This window comes from Musa acuminata, chromosome BXJ1-1 (genome assembly GCF_036884655.1).
Source record: "Musa acuminata AAA Group cultivar baxijiao chromosome BXJ1-1, Cavendish_Baxijiao_AAA, whole genome shotgun sequence".
In the NCBI taxonomy this organism is placed as follows: Eukaryota; Viridiplantae; Streptophyta; class Magnoliopsida; order Zingiberales; family Musaceae; genus Musa; species Musa acuminata.
In genome coordinates, this window is record NC_088327.1 from 2282147 (window position 1) to 2309517 (window position 27371).

Consider the following 27371-nt stretch of genomic DNA (forward strand, 5'->3'; position numbering starts at 1 on the left):
GAACAATTCTTTGTGAGCTCATATGTCGTACAAATGATCGACCAACTAAATATTTCCTTATCAATAATATTTTTTTTTCTTTTATGTATCGATCGAAGTATGATACTTTTGATCTTCCATGACTTGTGTTGGTGTAAAAAAAAGGATGGATGACTTTGGAGACTTGCTCATGTATTTTATATTGGATGACAAGATATGCCTATCGTTAAAATAGATAATTTCTCATAAGTCTATCACATCAATGTCGATTAAATGATTTATCAATTGGTGCTATAATGAGGGTCCTAAGCCTTGGGCTTCCATACAGGAGGGAACATTGATAAAACCATATAGTTCTATATTGGTCGAAGAGTAATGGAACCAATGACTCATAAGTCCATTAGACTGAAGCTTACAAGCTTCGAAATGGTAAAATCGTTCTAGGAATATATCACCTATTATCTTAGGCGGATAATTTCTTGTGACCTTATGAGCTGCATCGATAATAAACCAGTCAAATATTTTTTTTATCAGTAATCTTTTTTTCTCTTTTACATATTATGATCGAGGTATGATATTTTTATTCTTTATGACATGTGTTGGTGTAAAAAAAGAAGGTGGATGACTTTGGGGACTTTTGTACTGTATTGAAGACAAGATAAGATGATGCCATGATCTTTTGTTGTTGGTGAATGCTACTCCATATATAGGATGGCAGGAGAGGAATAATCTGTCTCTTAGAACACTTTACATGTTGCAAAACAGCTAGCTAGGAGAGGAATAATCTCTCTCTCTCTCTCTCTCTCTCTCTCTCTAATCCATAAAAGGTAGTCAGCTTAACATATGCAATAATATAATACCACAATGGAAATGTCATTACCATCATCATTATCATGATTGTTATTACATTTATTAACATCAACACCATTACCATTATTACTAATACTATTGGTAATATTGTCATTTCATTGTTTGCATTATCATCGATATTAGCATTACTAGTAAGAAACGATGAGAGATAAAACGTTACATGTAATATATAATTGATTGCAGGATGGATTTACGATAAGCATCCGTAGACGATTCGTGAAGAATATGATACTATTCAATGAAATAAAGCTTCATTTTTTGTTGTTGCAGCAGAAGTGATTCTATCGAGTAAGTTCAATAGCGCCAAAAAGATGAAATCGGATTCCATCGCTATTAGAATATGATTCAATCAACACGAATATGATACTGTTCAATGAGATGGAGGAGCTTCCATCGAACCAATTCAAGTCACTGGATGTCTCTGCAACCTTCTCTCTCTCTCTAATATATATAATAATAATAATATATATATTATTTCTTGTATGAGAATAATCAAATGTAAGAAATATCTTACCTCAAAGTTTGTCTCATATAAAACATAAGAAACAGCATATTCTATTATCTCTCTCATCATATCCTTAATTAGAGAATAACCAAATCTTTCATGTTTAAAATCATTGTCCTCATTTGGACTCAAAGGTACTTATTAATTCTAACCAATCTAAGGCTCAAAAAATCGATCGACATTCTCTCTAATTCTACACTTGATAGGTTTTTTTAAAAATAAATAAATTAATTACTTTAAAAAAATACGAGTATAATCGATACCAGAAGAATCGACACTTAAATAATTATAAGAGGTTTCGACAAATGACCTCTCTAAAAAAAAAAAAAGACTCTTTAGTTGATCAAATAAACCATTACACTTGGTACGTTTTTTTTTTTCAAAAATAATTAATTACTTAAAAAAATACAAGTATAATCATTGCTAGAAGAATCGACACTCAAATTGTGACGATAGCGGATTCGAAAAATGACCTCTCTAAACAAAAAAAACTCTTTAGTTGACTAAATAAATCAGACAACCAATCTGCAAATCAGTTTCCTTTTATTACAACTCGAGCATTTCTGATCACATTAATCAAATTTTGACAACCTCAACATAATCCATTTCGACTTCAGTAAACTGCACCTCCTGTTGGACAGCCAACCATAGCACTTGAAGCTCGACATTCATATCTTCACGTAAAGATTGGACAAAGATCTACAAACCTAATAGATTTGACATGCTAACACCTCAACACACATAAAAAAAGAAGACTTTTGTTTGTGTGCGTAAACTCTCTACGCAGCAATCACCTCAAAAACCACCCGTTGGAATCTCCGAGTGATGTCCCTTTCATTGCTAGTCTTCCATCAACTTTGCTATGGCTTAAGCTCCATAAGATTTTATCGATCTACAAGATCTTAGAGATTCCAAGTGGTAGGGGTCATATTTGCTATCAATTAGGGTTTGATACATGGCATCCCCATTAACAGAAAATGACAAAAACTAAATCATTGGAGATGCTACGTAAGTTGAATCCTAGCAAAAAATATTCTTCATAAGGTAACATTCAAAAATATATTCTTCAAATAATTTTTGTTCGTAGAAAATTATTTTCTAGCCGCAAACGATTAGAAATGATAGTCTATAAAAGATCTTAATGAATACGATAATCGAGATTTGATTCTCACTACCTCATTCTTATTCATGTTAGAGCATCCGAGAGATGACATCGAATATTTCATTCGATCTTTGATATAGGTCAAATATCTTAGAGCGTATCATGTGAATCTCGAAGCTCCCCATGCAAGTTGGATTCGATCAGATATGTTTATAGCTTGTATATATAAAAATAAAAGTTCATAGCTACAAAGACTTCTTGAAGTCAGGAGAGGACAAGGAAAGTGGCTCTTTGTGATTGCCATCTCTCTCTCTCTCTCTCTCATGCATATATGTTAATGGATTCTGCCCTAGGAGAAAAGTTTAATGCCACAGGATTTTGCTTGAGCATTTATGAGTAGCAGTCAATGGCACTTGGGTGTTGGGACTTCTGTCTCTTAAATATGGAAGAACATAAATTGATTGTGAATGTGCTTTTGGGTGTTTGGAATGGACACCATTTCTCACATGATAATATGATGTGATATCTTTAGAATCTTAAAATCGAATGAGTATTAGGTAACCTAAATTTTAATCTTTTATATTATAAATTATACTTAATATATGTCACATAATTTTATTTTTAATAAATATTTTTTTATAATTAAATATTTCTCACTCTTTAGGTGGATATATAAGAGCTTGATAGATAAGGATAATATTGATATCCTCAAGCTCCCTCCACTATATTGATTAACAAATAATAAAGACATGAGAACCAGTAATAATTAATGATAGTTCGCTTAATTTCTCTAGTCACCTCATGGCTACGATCATTGATGACAACACGTCTCAATTTCCTTAGACATATCTTGGTTGACATCTTTTACTATGTCTCTGCATTAATAATTGATAGCAAGCCATCGTCCCTAATGTCTTCATTGTTCGGAGTAAAGAAGGCATTGGCTAATGTATGACTAAATCGAGTATAAAAGTTACGCCCCATACCAAGCTGAGGAGGCAAATAATAGTCTCTCTATTCTCTACTCTTTAATTTACATAGCTCATAGATGTCTTCCTTCTTGTTCTTCATGCACTAGTTTAAACATTGGAGGGGTCGAGCCAAAAAACTATTGGCACATATCTATTGTACAAAGTCATCTCACCCCAGCGAACTATCCCCCTGGTATACCTCCCTTGTCGGTCCATCACGTTAGCACTTCACACAACGAGGAGGAGACATGAGCTTATGACTTTGGTAGTGAACCAATCGGACCGATTCACTAGTTTGCTTATTCTTTGGATACTAAATCTTAAAATTTGATGAGTCTAAATCAAATTAATCAAGCTTAAAATATATGGTATTACATATTAATTTAACTTAAAAAATAAGCTATTGAGATGTGAAATAAATACAATAAATATCATCCAACTATTTTAAGAATTAATAATGTGTAATTATTGTTTAATCCTATCTAATCTTTATCTTGTACATAAACATTTTATTAAGAAAACAATCTAATTAAAGCAAGTAAACAGCTCCATTTCGAGTTTTTAGTCACATGTTAATCCCATGGCCATGGCATATGAAACTTTTTTTCTTTTCTTTTTGGTTGTGCACTCTCTTCTGCACTTAATTTATCTGAAAGAAAGGAGATTGCATGTTGAGAGGATAATTCCTTCTTGGTTCCACTAAGAACCTGTTGGAGAGAACTCAGAGTTGACTTGCCACCATACCATTGATGTGGCTTCCACATCTTTGATATCATAACATGACTTGGACATAAGTCAATTTTTTTACCTCTTTTGATGGATCAATCCCCACTTAGATTAGACTTTCAGTGGGGCTAATAACATTTAGAGATTTCATTTCCCTTGTACTCTTAAAGAAGATCTTCTCATTTCACATCAATCAGACAAATAATAAAACCCTGTTTAGATGTTTTCTATGATGACCATAAATGTAATAAAGATATAATAAAGGTCTACACAGTGTATCCTATCCTATATAGAAAAAGTCATAAAGATATAATATTTTAAATAATAAAATAAAGTAAGACTATTTTGGAGTGCATTGATGGGATTTCTATTTAGGACACCCCACAAAAAAAAAAATTCTTGACATTGAGAGCTTGATGGATATGTTCTTCTCTTCTTGTCATGCATTGTCCATGACAGGAATCAATCTTGCTTAGGTTTTCCCATCCAAGAACCTGAAGGAAACCATCTCAAACAAGCCTTCTAAATGCCAAGGGACCAACAACACAGAACCAAGTGCAGTCATTAGGACCAGCACAGAGCTTCTTTTCTTTTTTTCTCTTTATGGTGTCAAAAATTCTATCATCACTACAATTAGTACCTTTCTTGAAGGAAAAGAATACTAAGAATCCCATTCATCATTTCCTTTGTATCTCTCGGCATCTATGCATGGGATATTCCCAACTCCATTAACAATGATGAGTTGCTCTCCTCGGGGGGCCCCGCCGCGTGATGCGGGATGTGGCGGGGGTGAGCACTCACGTGCGCGCCGCTCGCGGCCCCGACAGTGTATCGCCACGCCACCTTCACGTGGTGCGCATTCCCACGTGCCCCCGCCCCCGCCCTTGTCGCTGTCATCTTCCCTCGACGTTGCTTTCTCATCTCCTTCCTCTTTTCCCACCACCGCTCCGTGGCGGCGGGCGCTTCTTCTGCTCATTTAATTACCTCGAGGAAAGGTCAGGTTTGTTTGCTGGGATTTCTCGAACAGTTTACCGCGTGTTTGTTTATGATTCTTTTGGTCCTCTATAAGAACCCCCCGCCACGCCTTCTTCTTCTTCGAACACTCTAGTGCTTCTTCCTCTGCAACAACACCACCACAACCCACACACCCCCCCCTCCATACGATATCATGGGATCCGCGGGAGAGAGCGGATGGGTCGTCTCGCTCTCCTTGGCCGCCAAGGCTGGCGAGTTGTCCGCCGACCCTTCTCGCCTGCTCGCTCTCGCTGTCGTCGTCGCAGTTTGCTGGCTCACCACTCTCCTGTTCCACTGGGCCTTCCCCGGCGGCCCCGCCTGGGGAAGGTACTGGTGGAGCAGGCGCCGGCCATGGGGCATCGGAGGTGTCATCCCGGGGCCCCGGGGACTCCCCGTGGTCGGAAGCATGGGCCTCATGTCCGGTCTCGCCCACCGGAAGCTCGCCGCCGCCGCGGACGCCATCCCCGGCGCCCGGCGGCTCATGGCGCTCAGCCTGGGCGACACCCGGGTGGTCATCACCTGCGACCCGGTCGTGGCCAGGGACATCCTGAACTGCTCCGAGTTCGCCGACCGGCCGGCCAAGGAGTCGGCCTACGGGCTCATGTTCCACCGCGCCATCGGCTTCGCCCCCTACGGCGCCTACTGGCGCACCCTGCGGAGGACCGCGGCCACCCATCTCTTCTCCCCCAAGCAGATATCCGCCTTCGGCCTCCACCGCGCTGAGATCGCCGCGCAGATGGTGCGCGCCCTCAACGGCCTCCCGTCCCAGCCCGTTCAAGTCCGCAAGATCGTGAAGCGAGCGTCCCTGAACCACGTCATGTGGTTCGTCTTCGGAAAGAAGTACGGCCTCGAGCAAGAAACCGAGGAGTCGAAGGAGCTAAGGAGCTTGGTAGAAGAAGGCTACGAGCTCCTGGGGAAGCTCAACTGGTCGGACCACCTGCCGGTTCTCGCGGGGTTGGACCTGCAGCGAGTGCGGTCGGGCTGCAACGGCATCGTCCGCCGCGTCGAGCGGTTCGTGACGCGCATCATCGAAGAGCACCTAGTCGGACATGGGCGCGCCGCGGAGGCTGCCACGGGAGACTTCGTCGACGTTCTGCTGTCTCTGCAGGGTTCCGATAGACTATCCGACGCCGACATGGTCGCTGTTCTCTGGGTAAACTTTTTTTATATTATTAAATCACATAATAATAATAATAATAATAATAATAATAATAATAATAATAATAATAATAATAATAATAATAATAATAATAATAATAATAATAATAATAATAATGAAGTGATGATTCGGTTGTTATATTTACATAGGAGATGATATTTCGGGGTACGGACACCGTGGCGGTGCTGATAGAGTGGGTGCTGGCGAGACTGGTGATGCACGGGGAAGTGCAGGCGAGACTGCAAGCGGAGTTGGACGCGGTGGTGGGAAGGAACGGGACGGTGACGGGACCCGAGGCGATCCCAGCGCTGCCGTACCTGCAGGCGGTGATCAAAGAGACGCTGAGGATGCACCCGCCGGGCCCGCTTCTATCGTGGGCTCGCCTGGCCACGTCGGATGCGATCGTGAGCGGGGGCCACTCCGTGCCGGCGGGGACCACGGCGATGGTGAACATGTGGGCCATCGCCCGCGACCCGGCGGTGTGGCCCGACCCGCTCCGGTTCGATCCGGACCGGTTCATCGGACCTGGTGGGCACGCCGCTGAGTTCCCGGTAATGGGCTCCGACCTGCGGCTGGCGCCGTTCGGGTCCGGGCGGCGGAGCTGCCCCGGGAAGGGGCTGGCCATGGCGACGGTCGAGCTGTGGGTGGCGGCGCTGGCGCACGAGTTCGAGTGGAGGGCTCCGTCCGACGACGCGGCGGAGGGCGGTGACGTCGACCTCTCCGAGGTGCTGCGACTCTCCTGCGAGATGGCGGCGCCGCTGACCGTGAGGCTCCGTCGGCGTCGCCGGGGGCTGGCTTGATGAGTGAAGGTAGTGGTCACTTGGAATGTACACAGTAGAGCGAATACAGTGGCTTGAGAAAGAGTGGCTTTCCCTTGTTATATGCCGTTTGTTCTCTCTCCCCCCTCTCGCTTCTGTTTCCTCTGTTTCTTTCTTGAGGTTTGTGTAGGCTTTGAATCCGTACTGTATATGAAAATGAAAATTATATGTAACGTAAAAATGCAATGAAGTCTGAGTCAGGTTGTTCTCACCGATGAAGGCTATGTGTCGCTTAATAGTATCATTACGGTATCAGTCGAACAGTGGAATCAGTCGAACAGTGGAGGGAGCAGTCTGAGAAAGGTGAACACCAGCAAACGATGCCATTCGTAGTGATAAGAACCGTGCGCCGCCCTCCGTGCACTTCCGGTGCCCTCAAAACGTTTTTTGTTCGGAAGGAAATATTCCGTGTTCTTTGCTTGTAGGTTACACTGTGATTGTGGTGCATATAGCAATCATTGACATTAACTCTGAAACCAAGGTGAGGTACCCATGACAGGGAAGAGAATGATCGGCAGCTGCTGCACCTCAGCACATGAACAGGCATTCGGGTTGATTCCAATGCTTGTGGTGCATGGGTAAGCAAAGAATCCCATGTCACGGTCTTAATTCTCCACTGCAAGCCATTGTCAGAGAGCATCAGTGGTCTGCCGGAGATGCCGTGATCCATGACCAACACCGTGAACTGACACACCTCGGTCTCCCAAGACAAACGGTACACAGCTCCAAAGAACAGACAGCAACGGTGTGTCAAATCCCCAGCCATGGCCGGAAAAGGATTTGCGGTGGGAGAACACAGACTCTGACAGGGACCTTCTGCCGGGATCAAGTCGAGCCTTACACTGTCAGCAGTAAGCTTTGTTATCTTTGAATGGTTGTCTGGATGCTTCGTGTTCCTTTGAATGGGCTCTTAGATTCCTCTGTCACATCCTATCATCATCATTATCCGGAGGTTACTCCATTGATGCTTCCTTCTTCGTCAAGTGCTGCAAGAGTAAGCCATTTGCACAATAATACTGGTGCAGCAAGTGTGAGCTTTAAGCTGATCCTTCGTGGACCGAAGAAGAAGCCAAATGAGCTGAGCTCCGAATCATCAGCATCTGCACTATTGCATGCACGATGACTTACAGCTCATTAATTCCACTTGATGTGAGCCAAAGGAGGTGTGCTTAGTGAATGCAAACTGGAATAAGAACATAAAACATGACCGTATAAACATCATGAACTGTGTGCTTTATGCAACATTCAACGGCAAGTGGGATCACAATTCAGTGTTTTATGCTGCAGATGTGGCTCACAGGTGAATTGAACTCACTGAGCTTGGATCCACATACCATGTGGCATGTATGGTTGACTAAGAGAAAAATAATAGTATAAGTGAATCCAAACATCCTTAATAAATAAAAAAGATATTGATATGATTATTATTATTTTCGATGAATCAAAACTCGACATGTTTGTTGAGTTCAATCAATGCTTATCGGATATATCACGCAGCCTTTCGATCGGTAACAAGCGCGACATGCCACATCAATAAACCGGTATTTCACATATCCATACAATTATAAAATAATTAATAAATAAATATATAATATACTTTTTATTCTTCAACAGTAGTGTAGAAAAGGATTGATGTTAGATGTTAGTGTACATAGACTCGAATATAAGACAAGCTAATCGAGATATGTTATTATTATTCTCTATCCAATCATTTAGGTGATATAAACAAACCAATCATAGCGTTGACATTCAACTAACTTAATCAAGCATATATTAATTAGATCAATGAGTTAAATTCAGATACAATGGATGAGTCTATTGAGCCCAACTGTTGGTTGAGCTTGTGACATCAATGTATCAGGTGAAGTCCATCAAGTACATAAGAGATGGGCTTATCATCAGATATGAAGATGACCAAAAAGAATTGATGCCAGCTTGATACTATCCCTTCCAAGAGTAAGTAATGAAGGCAGGATTTGAGCTGATCATAGAATTATCACTTTGAGTGGTCTTTAGACGTCAAAATGTTTAGTTATCAGTATCTTTTATCTCTATCATAAAAAAAAAGGGTATCTCCATTGAATACTAACTAAATGATTAATGTCAGAAATCTCTCATGGACAGTCATATCAGATCATAATTAGTTGATATGATCCACCATTCTTAGGCCTGACCTAATCCTATTAGACCCAGACTTGTGTCTCTTCCACCACCACCCTTGTCCCAAAGAAAGCCAGTTTGACCAAGACTTGAAATGTCTACTTCAGCATGACAATTTCTAGACCATCAACATAAGATGCAGAACAAATAGATCTGATGATCTTTTATGGCCAATCAAGGAATCTTCTTACACCAGCTTTATTTTTATCAGGGTTCCAAGATAGCCACACACACACACACCAAACTGGAAGACCAAAACAAACAAAACACATTCCCACTCACCTCAACAAAGTGTTCACTACAAGCAATAGTAAGTGGAAACTTGTACTGTTTGTAGCTTTCTGTTGTCTGCAGGTGGCTTCTCTCCTTCACTGTTCTTGCGCTGCATGTTCTTGTCGACATGGATTGCCTGATGCTTGCCCCCCAAGGTTGGCTCCGTTCTCTTCAAGTGCGTTGCCCGCAAGCAGATCTGCCAGCGTCGTCCTTCTTCGCCTCTCTCTCTTGACCTGGTCCTCCTTCAGCAATGGCAGCTCAAGGATCTTCTTCTCGGATACCTGCAACACCTCATGCACCTGCACCACCTCCATTGTTCTCGTCTTCTCATCTTCCACCGGCAACTTGATCTTGAACGACGGTTCCCTCGCCACCGCAAACAGCTTAGCTCCCTCCGCTCCTTGGGTTTCTTTTCTATCCTCCCGACGGAACTCTTCTGGATCGGAGTGGGACCGAGATACGAGAGGGTGGTGGTGGCTGAAGGTGCCAATGGCGAGAATGCCATTGTGCATGTCATGGAGAAGCAGCGCGTCGGTGTCGCTCTCCACCATCGTCTCTCTCGTCTCTTCGGCGTCTTCCCACAAGGCATCTGGAGATCAAGAACAAGAGAGCTACTAGTGCATCATGCCAAAGCTCGTCAAGTGTGCAGGGGAACATAACCAGTGGAGTGTACTGTGATGAGAAGCACAAAGATGGACCTTTCTTTTGGGAAACCTGAGAGTAGTTGCTGCTGGGTTGCAGCTTGCGGTGCATCCAGTTCAAGATCTGCAAATGTGTCCGGTTAACGAGGTCTGTGAAGAACATGCACACTGGCGTCGATGGCCATGAAACAAACAGCACTCACCTCCATTGCTTTGCGGAGCTGAAGACTGCTGCAAGATTGGATTTGGGTTGGAATTAAATAAGCGAGGGGGACTGTGTCACCAGTGGAAGCCAAAGCGGAGGTGGTCCTGCTCAAGAAGAAGAGGATGAACAAGTAGCAATGCCTGAAGGCTAATTCTGGGCCTCTCTGTTCTCCAATAATAAGAGCGATCAAGATTTGAGTCATCTCTTTGAACGTGAGTAAAGCAGTGTATATCGATTCGAGTCGCGAGTATGGTAGTTTAGGTGCGGCACACCTGTCAAAGCCCATAAGAGGTGCCTTCCTGCTCACTAAGCAAGCTCTATCTATTGAAGGTATGGGTAGTGGGATCCACAGGCAAAGGTGCAGTGCCATGGCGCCCACTGCTCACTTTATAGGCTATCATGTGTCTTAGTTGAAGCCCCACAGTACTGTGTTCTCGCATAATTGAGCTAATATCTCTCAGATAAAACACCTGGAAGAAAAGCCCCCTCCTCACTGGTGATGGAGGTGGGATCACTTCAGTATGAGTTTGGTACAAGAGTTGATTTGTCCAATCAATGCGTCCAGTTTGAGAAAAATAGCTCTTTTCTTCTCCTAATTTGGGTTTTTTAGTTTGAGAAAAACAAACCCATACCAAATGATGAAACAAGAAAGAGAAAATGCTTGATCAGTGAATGTAGCACAGCATTAGGTTAGCCATGGAGAAAAAGAGATCTTGAGTGGATTAAAAGATTGATCTTGCACTGACATCAACATTGGTAAGAAAGCCAACCACATAGCATCAAACAAGTTAGCACAGAAACAGAGAGAGAGAGAGAGAGAAAGAGAGAGCAAGTACAACTGATCTTAAGAACAAATTACAATGGTTCAAATTTTACAGTGTGGCTTGAGATACACATCAAAGTCATTGACAACACATGGAGTTAGAGATCATGGCAGAAGGAACATTTCTAGTTGCCAAACAGTTTGCAACTGATGCAATGTCTTCATTACATGTGGGCAAGCATAAGAAAGAACCAGTGCTTTAGGGCACTGTATTAGCTCCACCACTGGCTTGTTGGCATATCTTCTGGGACAAACCACATGCAAGGGGGAAATCCTCTTTGATATATCTCTATATTAAAGAGGTTACACTGATAATATCTGAAGCACTTGGAAAGGTCTATTATCAATAACAATTGGCTTACTTGGTCTATTCACTTGTAGGAAAAGGACTTATAAACCATCATCTTAAAGCAGAGGTCAAAAGCAATAGTAGCAGCAAGGAACATGAAGAAATTCTCTGATGCACAAACTGCTCCATCAATTGAAGATGAGATAGAGCTTTCAGTGCCTAATTCCAAGGGCTTCGCAGTCACTGCTGCTGCAAGACCTGCAATTTCACTTTGATTTTTAGTATGCACTATTGATTTTAAGGTAACAAAAACAATATGAGCGATTTGAAAGTCTGTAAGTTACGGAATACACCGAGAGATTCATTCACTCCCTAAATAAAACCAAAGGCTGTACACCTCTCTTTTTTAAGTTGAAGATTATCCAGGTCTCATCTTACTGTATAATGGAAGATTGCCCCCAAAAAAGCACAATCAATAGAACTGATCACCAATGGAAGAATAAGTTGAGAAAGGTAGTAGCTTGATATATAGAAATAGGGACACCAGAATGCGAGCCAGCAACAGATGAAACTAGAACAGACTTGGCAGACTCCAATCTCTCTACTGAATGGTACTAGAATATAATGTAATTGCGAAGCCAACCATGTGGCAGTTCGTCTTCCTTTCCGGGATTCAGCTGGTTGGAATGCTGGTTGCAGGGCGGAGTTAGGGCAAGTGAAAAATACAAGGGAGCTAACCATAACAACATTATCAATTTCATGCTCAAGTATTAGTGGCTATGTACCTAGGCCAGCGACAGGTCTCTCCTATTCATAACCAAGGCGATTATGCCATTAGTGGCAGAAGGCAGCCAATTAAAGTGTGGCTGACGAAAGATGCATAGGTAAGAGGTTGAAGGCAAGTACTAGACTGAGGTTTGCACACCTTTTGGAAGTGCTCCGTTTCTCCATGATCCTGTCACTCTATGCAAAGTGCCAGTGGTGGTGACAGGTAAGAGCACAAGCAGGTCATGAGCAGTATAGGTCTTAAAAAACATAAGCAACCATCCCTAGGTCCTAATCTTGGGGCAATTAAGGACTTGGGCTAGTAGCTGAGTCCTTGCATGAAGTCATCATTTCGTGGTATTTGGCACAAGTCCGTAGTCTTCAATGTTCAATATGGGAGAAAGCTAAGGGCCACCTAGCCACAGATTACAAACAATCTCAGCTACCATACCATGGTTTTCCTCCTTTGAGCATCAACCTTGCTTTCATAGTCCATCCTTAGATGGTCTTGCTCATCTTGTTTAAATTTGTACATACAGACTCAGAACAACATCCTGTAACTAAATCTTCAAATTATGAAAGAGAATCAAAACTTTATTTTCCTAAACTATACTATGCTAAGGCTCGATGCCAAAATTCCTGACTGTATTTCATCAGGTTACTCAAATGATTTGTCAGGTTTCATCACCATATTATCTTTATAAAGAAGTATTATAGTAATTGGTAAGTATAGTCTTCAATATAACCGAGCAGTGCTACCTGCTACCAATTACATAAATGTACTATTCATAAATGTCCAGTGCATGAGGGATTCAAAAGAACTAAGAGTTTTCCTTTGTTAAGTATAATTGTAAATTTACGGCCAATTACCAAGAAGATCATAGTCCTGGAAAATATTTTCCTGGTTCTCGAGGATGCGAAAAGCATGAAATGGTCTGACATCTTTGGTTCCAAAAGAGTGAGCTATTGGAAGTGCCCAGACAAGGCTTAGCAAATTGGCTGCCCTTTTGTCCTGGTGACTTATATATCACAAGTTAAAGAGTTCCAATTTTTTAAGCACAAGTAGGAAAACAATGTAAATCATACGGTTTGAGCAATGAGGTTCAGATTGATCAATACATTCACTACACACCCATTCTCATCTGTTGATTTGCATAGCATCATATGAAGTGAACAATTTAGAACACAAAAGAAAAGAAAACTAGAGCAAAAAACGCAGGCAGTAGGATTGTGAGACAGCAACAGCATTGAAATCTCACACACCATAACACTACCAAATTCATCATTGAGAGCACATTTTAGTGGACTATTACACTTAGAGACTAAAATTGCATCAAATGTAATCTCGCAAGCCAGTAGACACATGAAGATGGAATCAATTGCAGCTATTAATATCACAATCCATCATCTTGAGAATCTTCTCTTCGACTAATGGTGTAAAGAGACCACGAAAAGAAGAATCATGCAGGAGATCACTGCCATAGCGAAGAACAAGGGGGCAAAGACGGCTCACCTCCGCCTTCCGACTCTAAACCCTCGAGGCGTCGGCTTCCGGACAGCGCCTCTCTCGCCCTCCTCAGCAGCTTCTCCTCTGTCCCCTTGGAGTTGGCGCCGGATCGACCCCGCAGAGGCGAGGTGGATAGATTATTTGATTTTGGATTTGGTTTCAGGAGGCGGAAATCGTGAGGGAAGTTGGAGATTATATTCCTTGGGCCGAGGAGCGACGAGGAGGACGGCGAATGAAGCGGTGAGATTATATTCCATCGTCCTCGGTCCGTTATCTCGCCGTGGGATGGGGGAGGAGAACACCGTGAGAGTGGATAAACTATAACGCAATTCCTTCAACCCGTCACTTCTCACCAGTTAAATTACCTAATTTTTAGTTCGACAACCATAACGCATAAGTGGGTCCCGAAGGGTATTTCCAATGTTCGTATTCCACGTTGACCCATATGCGTCACCATCCGCATATAGAAGCCTTCTTTTATGAAACTCCGCCGTCACCGTCTCTCTCGCCCGCTCACTCTCTCGTAGACTCGCATACTGGAGATTGGAAGGATACACGATTGCGATGGCGATGGTGGCCTCCTTGTCGTCGATGGCGGTCGGCACCGCAGCGAAACTCAAAGCAAAGCCTCATCTTCTGGCCCCCAAAACCCTAACCCTCCAAAACGCTCCGTCGACCATTTCCTTCCGATCCTACCAAACCCTCACCACCATTTCCATCCCCTCCAAAAACCCCTTGCTTCCTCCCATTAAATCTTTGCCGCCGCCGCTGGAATATGAAGCTGCCTCCGGGAGCCTTAAGTCCCGCCTCGCTGCTGGCGAGACCCTCTACGGCCTCTTTCTCGTCAGCGCCTCTCCTACCCTCGCCGAGATCGCCGGACTCGCCGGCTACGACTACGTGGTCGTCGACATGGAGCACGGCTCCGGGGGCATCTCCGATGCCCTCCCCTGCCTCCGCGCCCTAGCCGCCACGCGCACCCCCGCCGTGCTCCGCCTTCCTGAGCCCTCCGCCACCTGGGCCAAGAAGGCCCTCGATCTTGGTCCCCAGGGCATTATGTTCCCCATGGTGGATACTCCCGCCGCAGCTGCACACGCTGTCGCTTGCTGCCGCTTCCCGCCGCGTGGCATCCGCGGCTCCGCGCACACCGTCGTCCGCGCCTCCGCCTACGGCCTCGATGACGGCTACCTCACCCGCTGCGAGGAAGAGATCCTGGTGATGTGCCAGGTGGAGTCGTTCGACGCCGTGGCGGAGGTCGAGGCGATCGCCGCTGTCGAGGGAGTCGACGTGGTGCAGATGGGCCCTATGGATCTCAGCGCGAGCATGGGGTACCTGTGGGACCCTGGGAACAGGAAGGTGAGGAAAGTGCTGAGGGATGTGGAGAGGAAGGTGCTGGGAGTGAGGAAGACGCGGACGGAAGCCGACGCCGCGGCGGAGGGTGGCGGCGCCGGCGGTCCATACCTAGGGGGGTTTGCGATGCCGCACGATCCGCCGGAGGAGCTGAAAGCGAGGGGGTACCACCTGGTGGCGGGGGCAGTGGACGTGGGGCTGTTCCGACGGGCTGCAGTGGAGGACGTGCAGCGGTTCCGGCTGGTGCAAACGGAGATCGGTGAGGAGGAGGACGAGTTCGAGAAGCCCCGGGAAGAGTCGTACTGGAGCGAGTGAGACGAGTCACAGAATTCAACGGTTCAACCCAAACCGGTGGAGTGAGTTAACCCAGTAAGATCTCTCTGGTGAGTCGCAAATGGACAATGTTGCCCCATAGCATAGACTGAGTTTACTTAGGAAAACATCTGCTCTTGATATGTTTATTTATCGTTCTAATGTGCGTTTTTCATTTAGTCGTTGCAGCATATTTCAATGAACTCTTTCTAATTGAGAACTTAGCAACTTCCTGCAATAATTATCATACAGAAAGATGCCAAAGGATTGTTTGTGGAAATTTTTTTTGTCATGAACTTTTACATTTTAATAGATTGTCACATAGGATGCCAATGTGCCTAAACCGTTCGAGAAATTTTCGAAAGAAAACTCGCAAGATAGAATATATTCTTTCTTCACTTGCAACAAAAATCAAGTTAATTTTTGAACTTTATAAGTAGTTATTTGTAAGGCAGTTGATATTATTTTTGGTTTTTTTAATCCCATTTACCAAGTAAAAGTATTTCTGTTTTCTCTTGGACTGTTTCTCAAGATTTGCTTGTATTGTACTGTATCTATCATTTGTTGTCTAACATGCATGAAAACAATTATAGTATAATTCAAAAGATAACAGTAGACCTCATCAATATCATTTTACATTTTCTATGTCATTTTTCATTCTGCTGATTATTAAGTTTGTGACATGTAGCAAGGTGTCTAATAATGATTAAACAAAGACTAGCTATGACAATTTGTCCATTTAACATATTTCTCAGCACATTAAGCTCTGATATTAAGTTTGTGCAGCATTACTGTTTGCAATTTGTCAATATTTAGTCCACAATGCAAGATGAAAATGTTGTTAAATCTTTAGTTACGGTAATCAACCAGAGCTTCAAATTGTAGGATTAAATCATCAATTTGAAGGGAGCTTTCCTCTTGATAATTACTTAAGTCAGAAATCACACAATCATTGCTTTCTTCTCAAACCTCCATGGGCTTTATCATTGCTTTGCAAAGTGCAAAGCGCAAACAGCAGTTAAGAATCAAGCATGCTGAGTTTTTTAGTTTCTGCTTCGCTCTCCAAGGCCTACATTGAGATAGATATCCTCCGCGAGCCTTAAGAAAACACTCCACATTCGCAGCAACAATGGCAGATGCATCTGAGATGAAGAGTCAGTGGCTGTGGGTTTGTTTGTGGTTGCTCCAAGTTCCTTGACCCATCTGGCAGCATGATCAGATGTTGAACACCTTCATATAGCAACCATTTAAGGAACATAGTTTTCTTCCTATAATTTACATGACAGAGTGGGTCTAATATCTTCCTTTGACTCATGCAGCTCTTTCTATTGTGCTTGCTCCCATATTTCCTACTGCGCTCCAAACACAGTTAATCTCGGCTTTTTTTTTCATCTTCCAGCACTGTCACTTCTATATGAAATGCATGTTTTGGCTTATAAAAACTATGTTTCGAGTAATATTCATTAAAAGTTGGGGAGGAGTTAAAAGTTGTTCCAGAGTTACTTGGGCTTTCATCAGAGTGACAGCATCAGGGAATCAGGTAGGATTTATGAGTAATTCGGTGGGATTTTTGTGGATGTATATGAAATGCATGTTTGAGCTTATTCAGACTATATTTTGAGTAATATTGATTAAAATTGAGTGGAATTTAGGAAAAATCCAATGGAATTGTTGACTCGGTTGGATGTATTGAAATGCATGTTTTGGCTTATACAATATTGATTAAAATTGAGAATGCATCTGGTCATTCAATAGTGTTTATCTAGTTTTTATGCCTTCTGAATTGAGCAAAGAAATCTAGTACCAAAAAAAAGAGTTTTGGTTTCTTGTATGTTTCACAAAATGCATAGAACTGAATGTCTAATCCTTGCACTCTGCAACATGATAATCTTTGCAACCATTGGCTTACTTCTTTTGTTTTGCAAGCAACTTGTTGTTTATGAATCATTTAGAGCTATTCGGAGAATCATTTTGACATACCAAAGTTTCATGATCAAAAGTATAAGGTAATTTGTGTATAGGGCATCGTGATGCTATTTTTAGATGCTATAATTATTATTAGTAGTAGGATGATAGGTTGTCATTGCTCTCAACTAGTTGTGACATTATGACTTCTTGGTGGCATGGGCAAATAAGTATGTTGAAAGCATGGCATCTAATAGCTACTTTATCTTCATTGTTTGACTTCTGTGACAGTAGGTTCTAGCAGATCTATTTCTAATTTATGTTCAACACAAGAAGAATTTAGGCATTTAAGTGGTGGCCAATGTTAGCCTAAATCTTACTCTTTATGTAGAGAGATCCATCATTCAAGTCCAACTCAATCCCTGCAGCAACAAATCATGGGTTAGGCCAATGTCCAACCTAAAGTGGGAATTTGCTGAGCTTCCACTCAATCCCTCACCTAACCCCAATTACATGCCCAAAGCTGTGCATGGCTTCTGCTAAATACATCTGAAGCTCTCTTCACATGTTCTAAAATGACACAACAAAATAAAATGCTCTGTACACCAACTCTTTCCACAGGAATCTTCCAGTGTTTGCAGTAAGCTTTCAGGCACATGTGATCTGAGAGAATACTGTCAATGATTGTTGACCAACAAGTCAATTGATTAGCTGTTTCATTGTCTGGTGTAAGCAATGAAGTCAATGCATCCCCATTTCTTGTTCCCATTTGACTGAAGTATTGGTCAATAAAAGTCAAAGCCAAGTATGGCATCCATGGAGTTTTGCCTACCTCCACTCTCAGCAAATTGAAGGCCATGACAGGAGTAGGAAACCTACCAAATTTCTTATAGCAGTAGCACTCATGAAATGGCACCAGTGGAATCACCAACCTGGTGCACATCAATGTCCTTTCCTTGCTGCCATCATTCTTTTCACATCTTAAACAAATCCCTCACAGTGTGTCATTCCCTATGTTTTTGTGTGATTAAGCTGGGTTTGCTATTTGTGTGTGTGTGTGTGTTAACAAAACAACCTTTTATTTTCTCATTGTCAATGTAAAAAATGGTGTATTTTCAACTCTATTATCAGCTAATTTGTTGAAGTACAAAAGAAATATGTATTTGATTTTATTGATTTAAGTTATTAAGGACATCTCTTTATCATACTTATGTTTTGCTATACAAAATTTATGAACTTAGTATGGTATAAACTAAACAGATTAGGATATTTGTTTCAAGGATTTACACCCAAACAATTGCTAATTTGGCAAATGAAATACTTGGTTTTAGGTTGCTTCAATCTTTATGAACCAGTAAGATGGTTTTACATAAATCTCATATCCCCAGCCAACATGCATAATACCAAGGAATTAATGATATAAGAATATTATATCCAATATTTTTTCAGAGGAATAAATTACAATTCAACTGGGAAAACCCAAAGACTTTGATTTTTCATAAGGTGACGGCGGAGTCCTAAGATAAATTCAGATCTATTTATTATTCTAGGATATTTCATTATGATGTCAGGTATATGAATCTTTTATCGTCGTATCTCATTACATCCATTTCTTATCATTTTTATAAATTATCATCAGCATTACACTAATTTCGAAGTCATTACATTTTTTTTGGTGATAATCTCTCATCAACAATCCCCTAATCATCCAATTTAAGGCTTATTTTGTTAATAACAATTTCCACAGGGGTGTATCTGAAAAGAAAAAGAGAAACCCTATATTAAGACTAAGTGACACACAGCTTTTATTTTTTATTTTTATATTTGATTAATGTCTGATTTAATTAAGCACACGTTCTCGGCGCCTGAAGCAACCGAGTGGTGACGTCTATATTTATCCCCCCCACATCCCCCAACGAAGCGGTCGATCGCTCAACACTTCCGCTCGCCCTCCCTCTTCTTCTCCTCCGCCATTCCTCCTTCCCCCAGCGACTCGAAGGGCACCGCACAATGGAGGCCTTCTACTGGCTGCTCTTCTGCTGGCTCGCCGTGGTGGTGGCGGCCATGGAGCTGAGCAAGACCAACCGGGATCGTGCCTCCACCTCCTCCGCCTTCAATTCCTTCAAGAACAACTACATCCTCGTCTACTCCCTCATGATGGGTGCGTTCCCCTCCCCCTCCCTCTGGATCTGGCGTCTCACCGCCCTCCCTCGCATCGGCCAGATCTGATCTGTTCCGAGCGTCTTATCATTAGATCGTTCGATCAGATCGCATGATTCTTCACGTTTCCCCTTCTCCTCGTGGATGCAGCTGGAGATTGGTTGCAGGGTCCATATGTGTACTACCTCTACAGCCAGTACGGATACGGGAAGGGAGACATCGGTCGGCTCTTCATCGCGGGCTTCGGATCTTCCATGCTGTTCGGAACCATCGTCGGATCTCTGGCGGACAAACAGTAAGCACTCCCTCGACCAGAAATCGATCTGGAGCGCTTGGGGCTCGTCCTCGATCTAGTGATCGTTGAGCTTCTTTTCTCGAAATGACAGGGGTCGGAAGAGAGCTTCTGTCACCTACTGCATCACCTACATCCTCAGTTGCATGACCAAGCATTCTCCGCAGTTTAAGGTCTTGATGTTGGGGCGCGTATTAGGAGGGATCGCGACGTCGCTCTTGTTCTCGGCATTCGAGTCATGGCTCGTCGCAGAACACAACAAGGTGAATCTGGATCTCACTTTTTAGATTCAAGAAATATGCTTGGTTTTGTTCAGAGAAAGTTCGATGATCTGTGCCACTTTTGTCTTTTCGAGTAGAACTCAGTCAGATTCTCTCATTTCGTTGTATACTGTATCTGCTGTCGCAGACACTCCCATTGACATTGTTATTGTCAGACTCTGCTTCTGGTCAAATTGCTGAACATTTTCCATGCATCTGTTTAACTTTGCAGCTTTAGAGTCTTATTTATCATACATTTCATCTTTACTTTTCTTGTTAATTCCTCATCAACAGAATTACTCAAACTGGCCTTGTGACTTCAATTTTACACTGTAACTCGTTATAGATTATAAAGAGAGAGGAAGGTAAATGACAAAAGTCGGGAAGAAGAAAACATGAGAAACAATACTATACAGGATTGCAATAGATAATAAGAACCCGGTGGGGGGTGAGTTAAACAGTAAATAATTGAGTCAGTTGACTTACACAATATCTTGAAAGATGAAGTTTGAAAAACTTGCATTGAAATGTTCAAAAAATACTCAATTTTTACAAAACATTTATTATTACTTGTAATGTCACATAAATTCTTGGTTTCAGGCATGACATTTAACTTTATATGGAAATTAGGCATATTTTCCTTTTTCTTATTGGAATGAAATTTTGTACTTGTATATTCAAGATCTTTGGTTTCTATTTTATTTGTACACAAAACATGTGAACCTGAATCAGAAGTCTAAGCGTCTCCTGTAACCATCCAAGATCATGTCCTGTTGGTGCTTGGAGATGAGAAACACTAATGGAACAAATGCTGAGCAGAACTCAGATGCTATCCATATAATCTAGACATCTGTTATGTTAGGATCTTATATCCTTGTTATAACATGTTCCATTTCTCATGTGTCTTTCTGTGCTATAATACAGAGGGGTTTTGAACCACAATGGCTGTCCATAACTTTCTCCAAGGCTATCTTTCTTGGCAATGGCCTAGTTGCCATCATCGCTGGGTTATTTGCTAACCTACTGACGGATAACTTGGGATTTGGACCTGTTGCCCCCTTTGATGCTGCTGCATGCTTCCTTGCAATTGGCATGGCAATTATATTATCAACATGGACTGAGAACTATGGGGATCCGTCTGACAGCAAGGGTTTACTTACCCAGTTTCAGGTTGCTGCAGCGGCTATTTCTTCTGGTTGGTATTACTATGTTTCGATTGACAGCAAGGGTTTACTATGTTTCGATTGTATTTAAAGGAAATCTCATTATGGCAATCAGTAATATGATAAAATAATGTGTTATCTCAGATGAGAAAATTGCGTTGCTGGGTGCGATACAGTCACTGTTTGAAGGTTCCATGTATACATTTGTATTCCTTTGGACCCCTGCTCTAAGCCCAAACGATGAAGACATTCCTCATGGTTTCATTTTTGCTACATTTATGCTGTCCTCAATGTTGGGTAGCTCATTTGCATCTCGACTATTGGCCCGTCCAACTCCTAGAGTTGAATCTTACATGCAGCTTGTATTCGCAGTAGCTGCAGTCACTCTCCTCCTACCTGTTATTACCAGTGTATGCCCTGCTTACTGGCTCCATCTGTGTTTCTTTCATGCATTCGTGTTTCTTTCATTCAATTGTTCTAATTTTATATATGCTATGTTGCAGTTCTTAGTAGCACCATCCACAGTCAGAGGTGGGAGCATTTCTTTCGGGGGTTGTATTCAGCTGGTTGGCTTCTGTACATTTGAAGCATGTGTTGGAATATTTTGGCCATCCATTATGAAGATGAGGTCCCAATACATTCCTGAAGAAGCTAGGAGCACGATCATGAACTTCTTCCGCATTCCCCTTAACATATTTGTGTGCGTCGTGCTTTACAATGTAAGCATCCAATCACATCGTTCTGTTATCTCATTATTAGTGAAGTGGTCTTCCATGCAAAATTTGGCAATGCTCTACAAGTGAAAATTCAGGGTTTATGTATTCTATAGCAGTTCCATTGGATGCTCCATAAGCTGGTAACATCAATGTTTCTTGTTGTCTACAGCAAGTTCCTCCGAAGCTGTAGGTTCTCACATACATAGGGATAGAAACAACCTTGCCCATAGGTTGACTTTTGTTGGAAGTCAATCTGAATCAGGTTCTACTTAGGGACCTGAATTCAACCAGCACTAAAAGAAAAACCCCAGCACTTTTTGACTGGCTTTGTACATTTGCTACAGTTTAATAGTTAATAGGGTTCCTTTTTTGACAGTAAAAACATTTATGTTTTTTGTCATTTGCCATGTTGAATTCTGAAGACTCTGTTGGTTGATATTTAGGATGCATTTAGTTGAACTATTGATAAAGGTTTCTTTATTGTTTAACAAATAAAAGATTGAGGAAGCACAACATTATTGTAGTTATAAAATGATCGGTGAATTGTCAATTTGCAGGTGAGCGCATTCCCTATGACTGTCATGTTTGGCATGTGCTCTTGCTTCCTGTTCCTCGCTTCACTTCTTCAAAGGAGGCTGATGATGGTTTCTGAGATCCACAGATCAAGTAATACAGAATCTCTGATCTCTCCCTTCTGAGTGGATGAGATTTTCTCTTTTAGTCTTTAATGTTCTAAATATTTCTGTCAAAACTTGAATACAGATTAATCTTACTTGGTACTACAAAATACTGAAAGAATGTAATGATCTTAAAATTTTTAAACATACTGCATGTTTTTTAGGCATAACAATTTTCTTTAGCTGATAGTTAAAAAAGAGAATATAATACAATCTATAAATTTTGCAAATATCAGCTTTATTTTACTGTTTATGTGTTAGTAATTAGTATTGGGCAGTGTGTAGCATAATCCAACTACAAAAGGAGACATAAAGGTAGGATTTCAGAATTTTTTTCCTAATTTTTTGTGGACAAAATGAATGTCAAAACATAGTGCTGGTAGATGATACATGCAAACTGCCAAACACGTCATCTGCAGGTTTTACATCTCAACACCAAGGCAAGAAACCAATTCACTTGTTTTGTGTTCATCACCTTTGATACGACCAACTTTCATCAAACCCACCTCCAGCAGTGAGGAATAGCATTTGATAGATTCGACCAATTATGTTGTTTATGGTTTGTGCCTTAAGCATTTTTCACTTATTTGTTCGAACTCTTCTGCTTATGATCATATGTTGGGTGACAAAAATGTCTGTGCACCCTATGGTATTTCAAGGCCTGTTGATATCCTCTCCAAGCCACAAGCCAGGGATTTCCCATTTATTAATTTGGTGATTATCAAACCTGTTGTCATTTTCAGATCATTAAGTTAATAGGCCAAGTTGATGGGGTGAGGGTTGCTGTTTTAAAAGTAGCTTGGAACTAGTCTTCTCAATTAAGTTCATCATTTTCGGATCATTAAGTTAATAGGACAAATTGATGGGGTGAGGGTTGCTGTTTTAAAAGTAGCTTGGAAATAATAGTCTCCACGATTAAGTTCATCATTTTTGGATCATCAACTTAATAAGCCAAGTTGATGGGGTGAGGGTTATTGTTTTTTGAAGTAGCTTGGAAATAGTCTTCTCGATAAAGTTTGAGCATGCTCCCTAGCTAGTGGTTTGTTGTGGAATCACTGTCAAACTCAAATTTTCTCGACACATTTTGATTTAGGATTGTTCCATGTTTTTTTTTGGATCAGTGCAACATATGCAGATACAGAAATCCTCCATCAAGTTGTATTCAAATGTCAGCATATGAGTTCTTTTCTTTTCTCATATTATGATATTTTCATTGTTGTTATTTTAAGCAGAATCTCAAGATTGGACTGATATGAAGGAGAGAGATACGGAAGCAGAGCCACTGAACATTGGGTGAACAAGAAAAGATGGGAGTAACATAATAAAAAGTGGCCTTTCACCATATTGCTACTGAAATCATTTCTTGGTTCCTGTCGTTACTAATACAAAAATAAGTTTGCTGCCATGTTTAGGTGGATAAAATTGGGGACATGCAGTCATGAGGCATAGAACATCACAAGTGCAATGACTCCATATGAGGTTCCCTCTCTATTCTCATCTAAAATGTGGTCCTGCACAAGTGCAATCCTAAGTTATACGAGTATCTCAACGTAGTGGTTATCAGTCAGTAGCCCAATTGGTTTTCTGTTCTACAATCCCTTTCTGCTGCTCCTTTCTTTTATCTTTTTTTTGCTTTCTTGTTCTTGGAGATTATATCCACGTCTGAGTCTCGTCATGTATTCAGAGAACAATTAATATTATAAGCCTTCGGATCTCGTGATTTCTATTTATAAAACGCTTCTCTATCTCTTTTTGTTACAGCAAGCAACCTGCTGTTGTTGTTTTTGACAGATCACTACCGTCTCGTGTTTCTTGTGAAACTAGTTTATCATGTTTTTTTCATGTCATCTCTCGGTACATTAAAACGTGGAAAATGATGCATGTCGTGGAGTGCACAAAACCAATCTGGCAAGGAGTAGTATCTTCTTTTCAGCGATCATCTTAATGCATAAAATAAGGAAGGAGGGATGGTAGATACACTATGAATGTAGATATGCGTAGTTAGTCAATAAAGCATATCATAGCATAAGATACTATGAATACATATGCTCAGGAGATGCTTTGAATATATGGTAAGAGAGATGTCAGAAGATCTTACTAAAAATTATAAACAAATGTTTATTTAATGATTTTAATTTATTAAGAATACATTACTTTTTTCAAATGATCAATGAAGTAAGTCTGCTTGTTTGTTGTGCCGTCAATTTATATTTTCTACAAATAAATTGCATAATGTTCATGCAAAAAAGAATTGCCACTGCACAGAAGAAGAGAGATAGAAAGAGTGCCATTTGGTATTTATTGTAACAAAAAATAAAAATAAAAAGTAACGGAGAGATCTGCCTCCTCCCATTCCTTTCGACATATAAAGTATATATAGGTCAATCAGCAAACCTGTGCAGGTGTCTCACCCTCACCTTGGGCGCGCCGGTCGCCTGGTGGACCTCTTGGGCGATCCCCCTCAGCCGCTGCTCCTCCATCTTCTTCCCCTCCTCCGACATCACCACCACCACGCGCGTCCCGCTCAGCTCGTCGCACAGCCGCACGAACTGCTCCATCACCTCCTCCACCAGCCCCGCCCTCCCCTTCCCCACCAGCATCCGCACCAGCGCCACCACGTGACGGTAAAACCCGCCGCCCTCCGCCACCCCCCTCACCACCTCCCCCTTGGCCGCCTCGTCCAGCCCTGGGTCCGCCAGCACCGGCCGGACCCCCCGCACGAGCCGCCGGAGGTCCCGCTCCGCGGCCGCGAGCGCGCCCTCGCACCGGGCGACGTCGAGGAGGGCCGCGGCGTAGCCGGTGGAGGCCGCACGGTGGATGCGGCGCGGGGTGCCGAGCGGGGTAGGGCGGTGCCGGGGCGGTGAGGGGGAGAGGCGGAGGACGGATTTGGCTTGGTGGTGGTGGGATTGAGGTCGGGCTCTGGCGGATAGGTTGGTGAAGGCAGGGATCGGGAGGGAGGAGGGGTTGGTCGAGGGCCTGAGTAGGTTATTGGGGGTGGCGGCAGTGGGGAACAAAGGGATGGCTTTGATGGAGGAGACGGGAGTGGAGAGCGTCTCCATTGGAATTGGGGGATTTGGGAGTGGAATTAGATTTGGCTTTGGTTCTCCATCTCCCGTTCGAGGTTGGTGGTGATGGCTGGGGTTGGGGAGTAAATATATGGACGAGGATGAGAGACGTGGACAAGTGACCACAAGGAGAAGGAAATCATATCAACTAATGAAAATATTAATAATAATTTTAAATATTATTCTTTTATGGGAAGAGTTAAAAAATATATAAATATAAAGAATAAGTGATGGATGGTTACACCCTTATAGTCGATCGTCTTCATAATCCTAGTCCCTATACTTTAAGAAGTTACATTGGTATTTCTATAATTACAAAGTGAAACATTTAAGTCAATTTATAGTTTTATCAATAAATATATAAAAATAAAAGATAAAAAGATAAATTTAATATTCTGGTGGTGGCGGATGGTGGTGTCGCTCACACCGACGTTAATGAAATTGTAAAGCAATCATTTCATCGTTCTGCATCTGCGTCAGCGCTCCATCACTATAGAATCAAAGTCCACTATCGAAGCCATCATGGAGATTCATCTTGAAGCAAGACTTAGAGATGTGTGACTCCCTCACCAGTGCTAATGGCATGTCCCTCCATGTCTCTCGCCTCCTTAACCACCACACCACCATTCATTCGCGACCTAAGAGAATGTCGCTGATGCCCTCCTCAACCTTCTCATCTCTACCTGCAAGGCATTCATGTACACCTTGAACATCCTCAATGCTCTCACTATCGCCCTCTACCTCCTCTTCCTTGTTGTTGCCTAGTACATTACTGCAACCCTTTATAGTAACATCTCCGTTTTACTCTTCCCCCTCACGCTCACCCTACTATTGTCGTTGGCCAGAGCCCTTACAATGGATGACATCAATGTCCTAATAGATATGGTGGTTGAGGGGAGTAGGAGGGTAAGAGAAAATGCTACGACTACGTTGCTGAACCTAACAAAGAGTGGTGGGGGACGTCATGGATGTAGAGGGAGCGAAGGTGGCAAACTTTCCTCTGGCCAGTGGTGACATCGGGGTGAGCGCGATTGAGAAGAGCAAGACAGAGACATTGTTGTAGAATGTGGCGACGTGTTGAGAAGCAACAAGGGAGAGGAGGTGAAGAGCGATAATGAGGGTATCAAGGATGCTCAAGGTGCACATGAGCACCGCACGGGCGAAGATGGAGAGGTTGAGGAGAGTAGTGGCGGCATTCTCTTGGGCCATAGATAAGTGGCGGTGGTTGACAAGACGGGCGACAAGGAGAGGCACAATGTCGACATCGATGTGGGGGGAGTGGCGCATCTTTGAGTCTTGCTTTGATAGACGACGAATCTCCATGATGACTTCGATAGTAAACTTCAATTACGTGGCGAGGAAGCACCGACATAGATACAAAGCGATGAAAGGGTCACTCAACAACTACGTCACATCAGCGTCAGCAATGCCATCGTTCATCACCATCAGAATGTTAAATTTATTTATTTTAATATTTTTATTAATAAAACTAATATCATTAGGATAAATAAAAAATTATTATGATTGACAAACTGATTATTCTCTTCACTTAGGTCATCTAACTATAGGGATAATTTTTAGATTTTTTTCTTAAATATAATACATTATTTTATATAGATCAATATTCTTGAACCAAATGCATCCTAAATAACTATTTGCAAATATTC

At 42.2% G+C, this 27371-nt stretch overlaps 5 protein-coding genes and 1 long non-coding RNA gene across 6 annotated transcripts; 3 read left to right on the forward strand and 3 right to left on the reverse strand.

Moving 5' to 3' along the window:
* The first annotated feature begins 5243 nt into the window (after positions 1-5243).
* Positions 5244-7355, forward strand: LOC103980736 (cytochrome P450 78A9-like). The gene is made up of 2 exons (XM_009397221.3): positions 5244-6320; positions 6476-7355. Exons 1-2 carry the CDS (start codon positions 5322-5324, stop codon positions 7124-7126), a joined length of 1650 nt encoding a protein of 549 aa, XP_009395496.2. The 5' UTR covers positions 5244-5321; the 3' UTR covers positions 7127-7355.
* Positions 7356-9477: 2122 nt separating this feature from the next.
* LOC108953031 (protein TILLER ANGLE CONTROL 1-like) lies at positions 9478-10710 on the reverse strand. Its single transcript, XM_018826923.2, has 3 exons — positions 10422-10710; positions 10276-10342; positions 9478-10166 (listed from the first exon to the last, which is right to left on the reverse strand). Exons 1-3 carry the CDS (start codon positions 10707-10709, stop codon positions 9673-9675), a joined length of 849 nt encoding a protein of 282 aa, XP_018682468.2. The 5' UTR covers position 10710; the 3' UTR covers positions 9478-9672.
* A 527-nt stretch (positions 10711-11237) lies between these two features.
* LOC103979247 (uncharacterized) lies at positions 11238-13807 on the reverse strand. The gene is made up of 2 exons (XR_010481804.1): positions 11974-13807; positions 11238-11793 (listed from the first exon to the last, which is right to left on the reverse strand). It is a non-coding gene; the product is annotated as an uncharacterized LOC103979247 (long non-coding RNA).
* A 451-nt stretch (positions 13808-14258) lies between these two features.
* Positions 14259-15690, forward strand: LOC135598813 (uncharacterized). The gene has a single exon (XM_065093193.1). The coding sequence runs from the start codon at positions 14372-14374 to the stop codon at positions 15467-15469; it is 1098 nt and encodes a 365-aa protein (XP_064949265.1). The 5' UTR covers positions 14259-14371; the 3' UTR covers positions 15470-15690.
* A 3593-nt stretch (positions 15691-19283) lies between these two features.
* Positions 19284-24397, forward strand: LOC135598913 (uncharacterized). Its single transcript, XM_065093435.1, has 8 exons — positions 19284-19532; positions 19682-19826; positions 19918-20086; positions 21008-21278; positions 21391-21656; positions 21750-21965; positions 22520-22628; positions 23872-24397. The coding sequence occupies exons 1-8, from the start codon at positions 19382-19384 to the stop codon at positions 23934-23936; spliced, it is 1392 nt and encodes a 463-aa protein (XP_064949507.1). The 5' UTR covers positions 19284-19381; the 3' UTR covers positions 23937-24397.
* A 516-nt stretch (positions 24398-24913) lies between these two features.
* LOC103979223 (uncharacterized) lies at positions 24914-25772 on the reverse strand. Its single transcript, XM_009395292.3, has one exon. It carries the CDS (start codon positions 25696-25698, stop codon positions 25021-25023), a length of 678 nt encoding a protein of 225 aa, XP_009393567.2. The 5' UTR covers positions 25699-25772; the 3' UTR covers positions 24914-25020.
* Positions 25773-27371: the final 1599 nt, after the last annotated feature.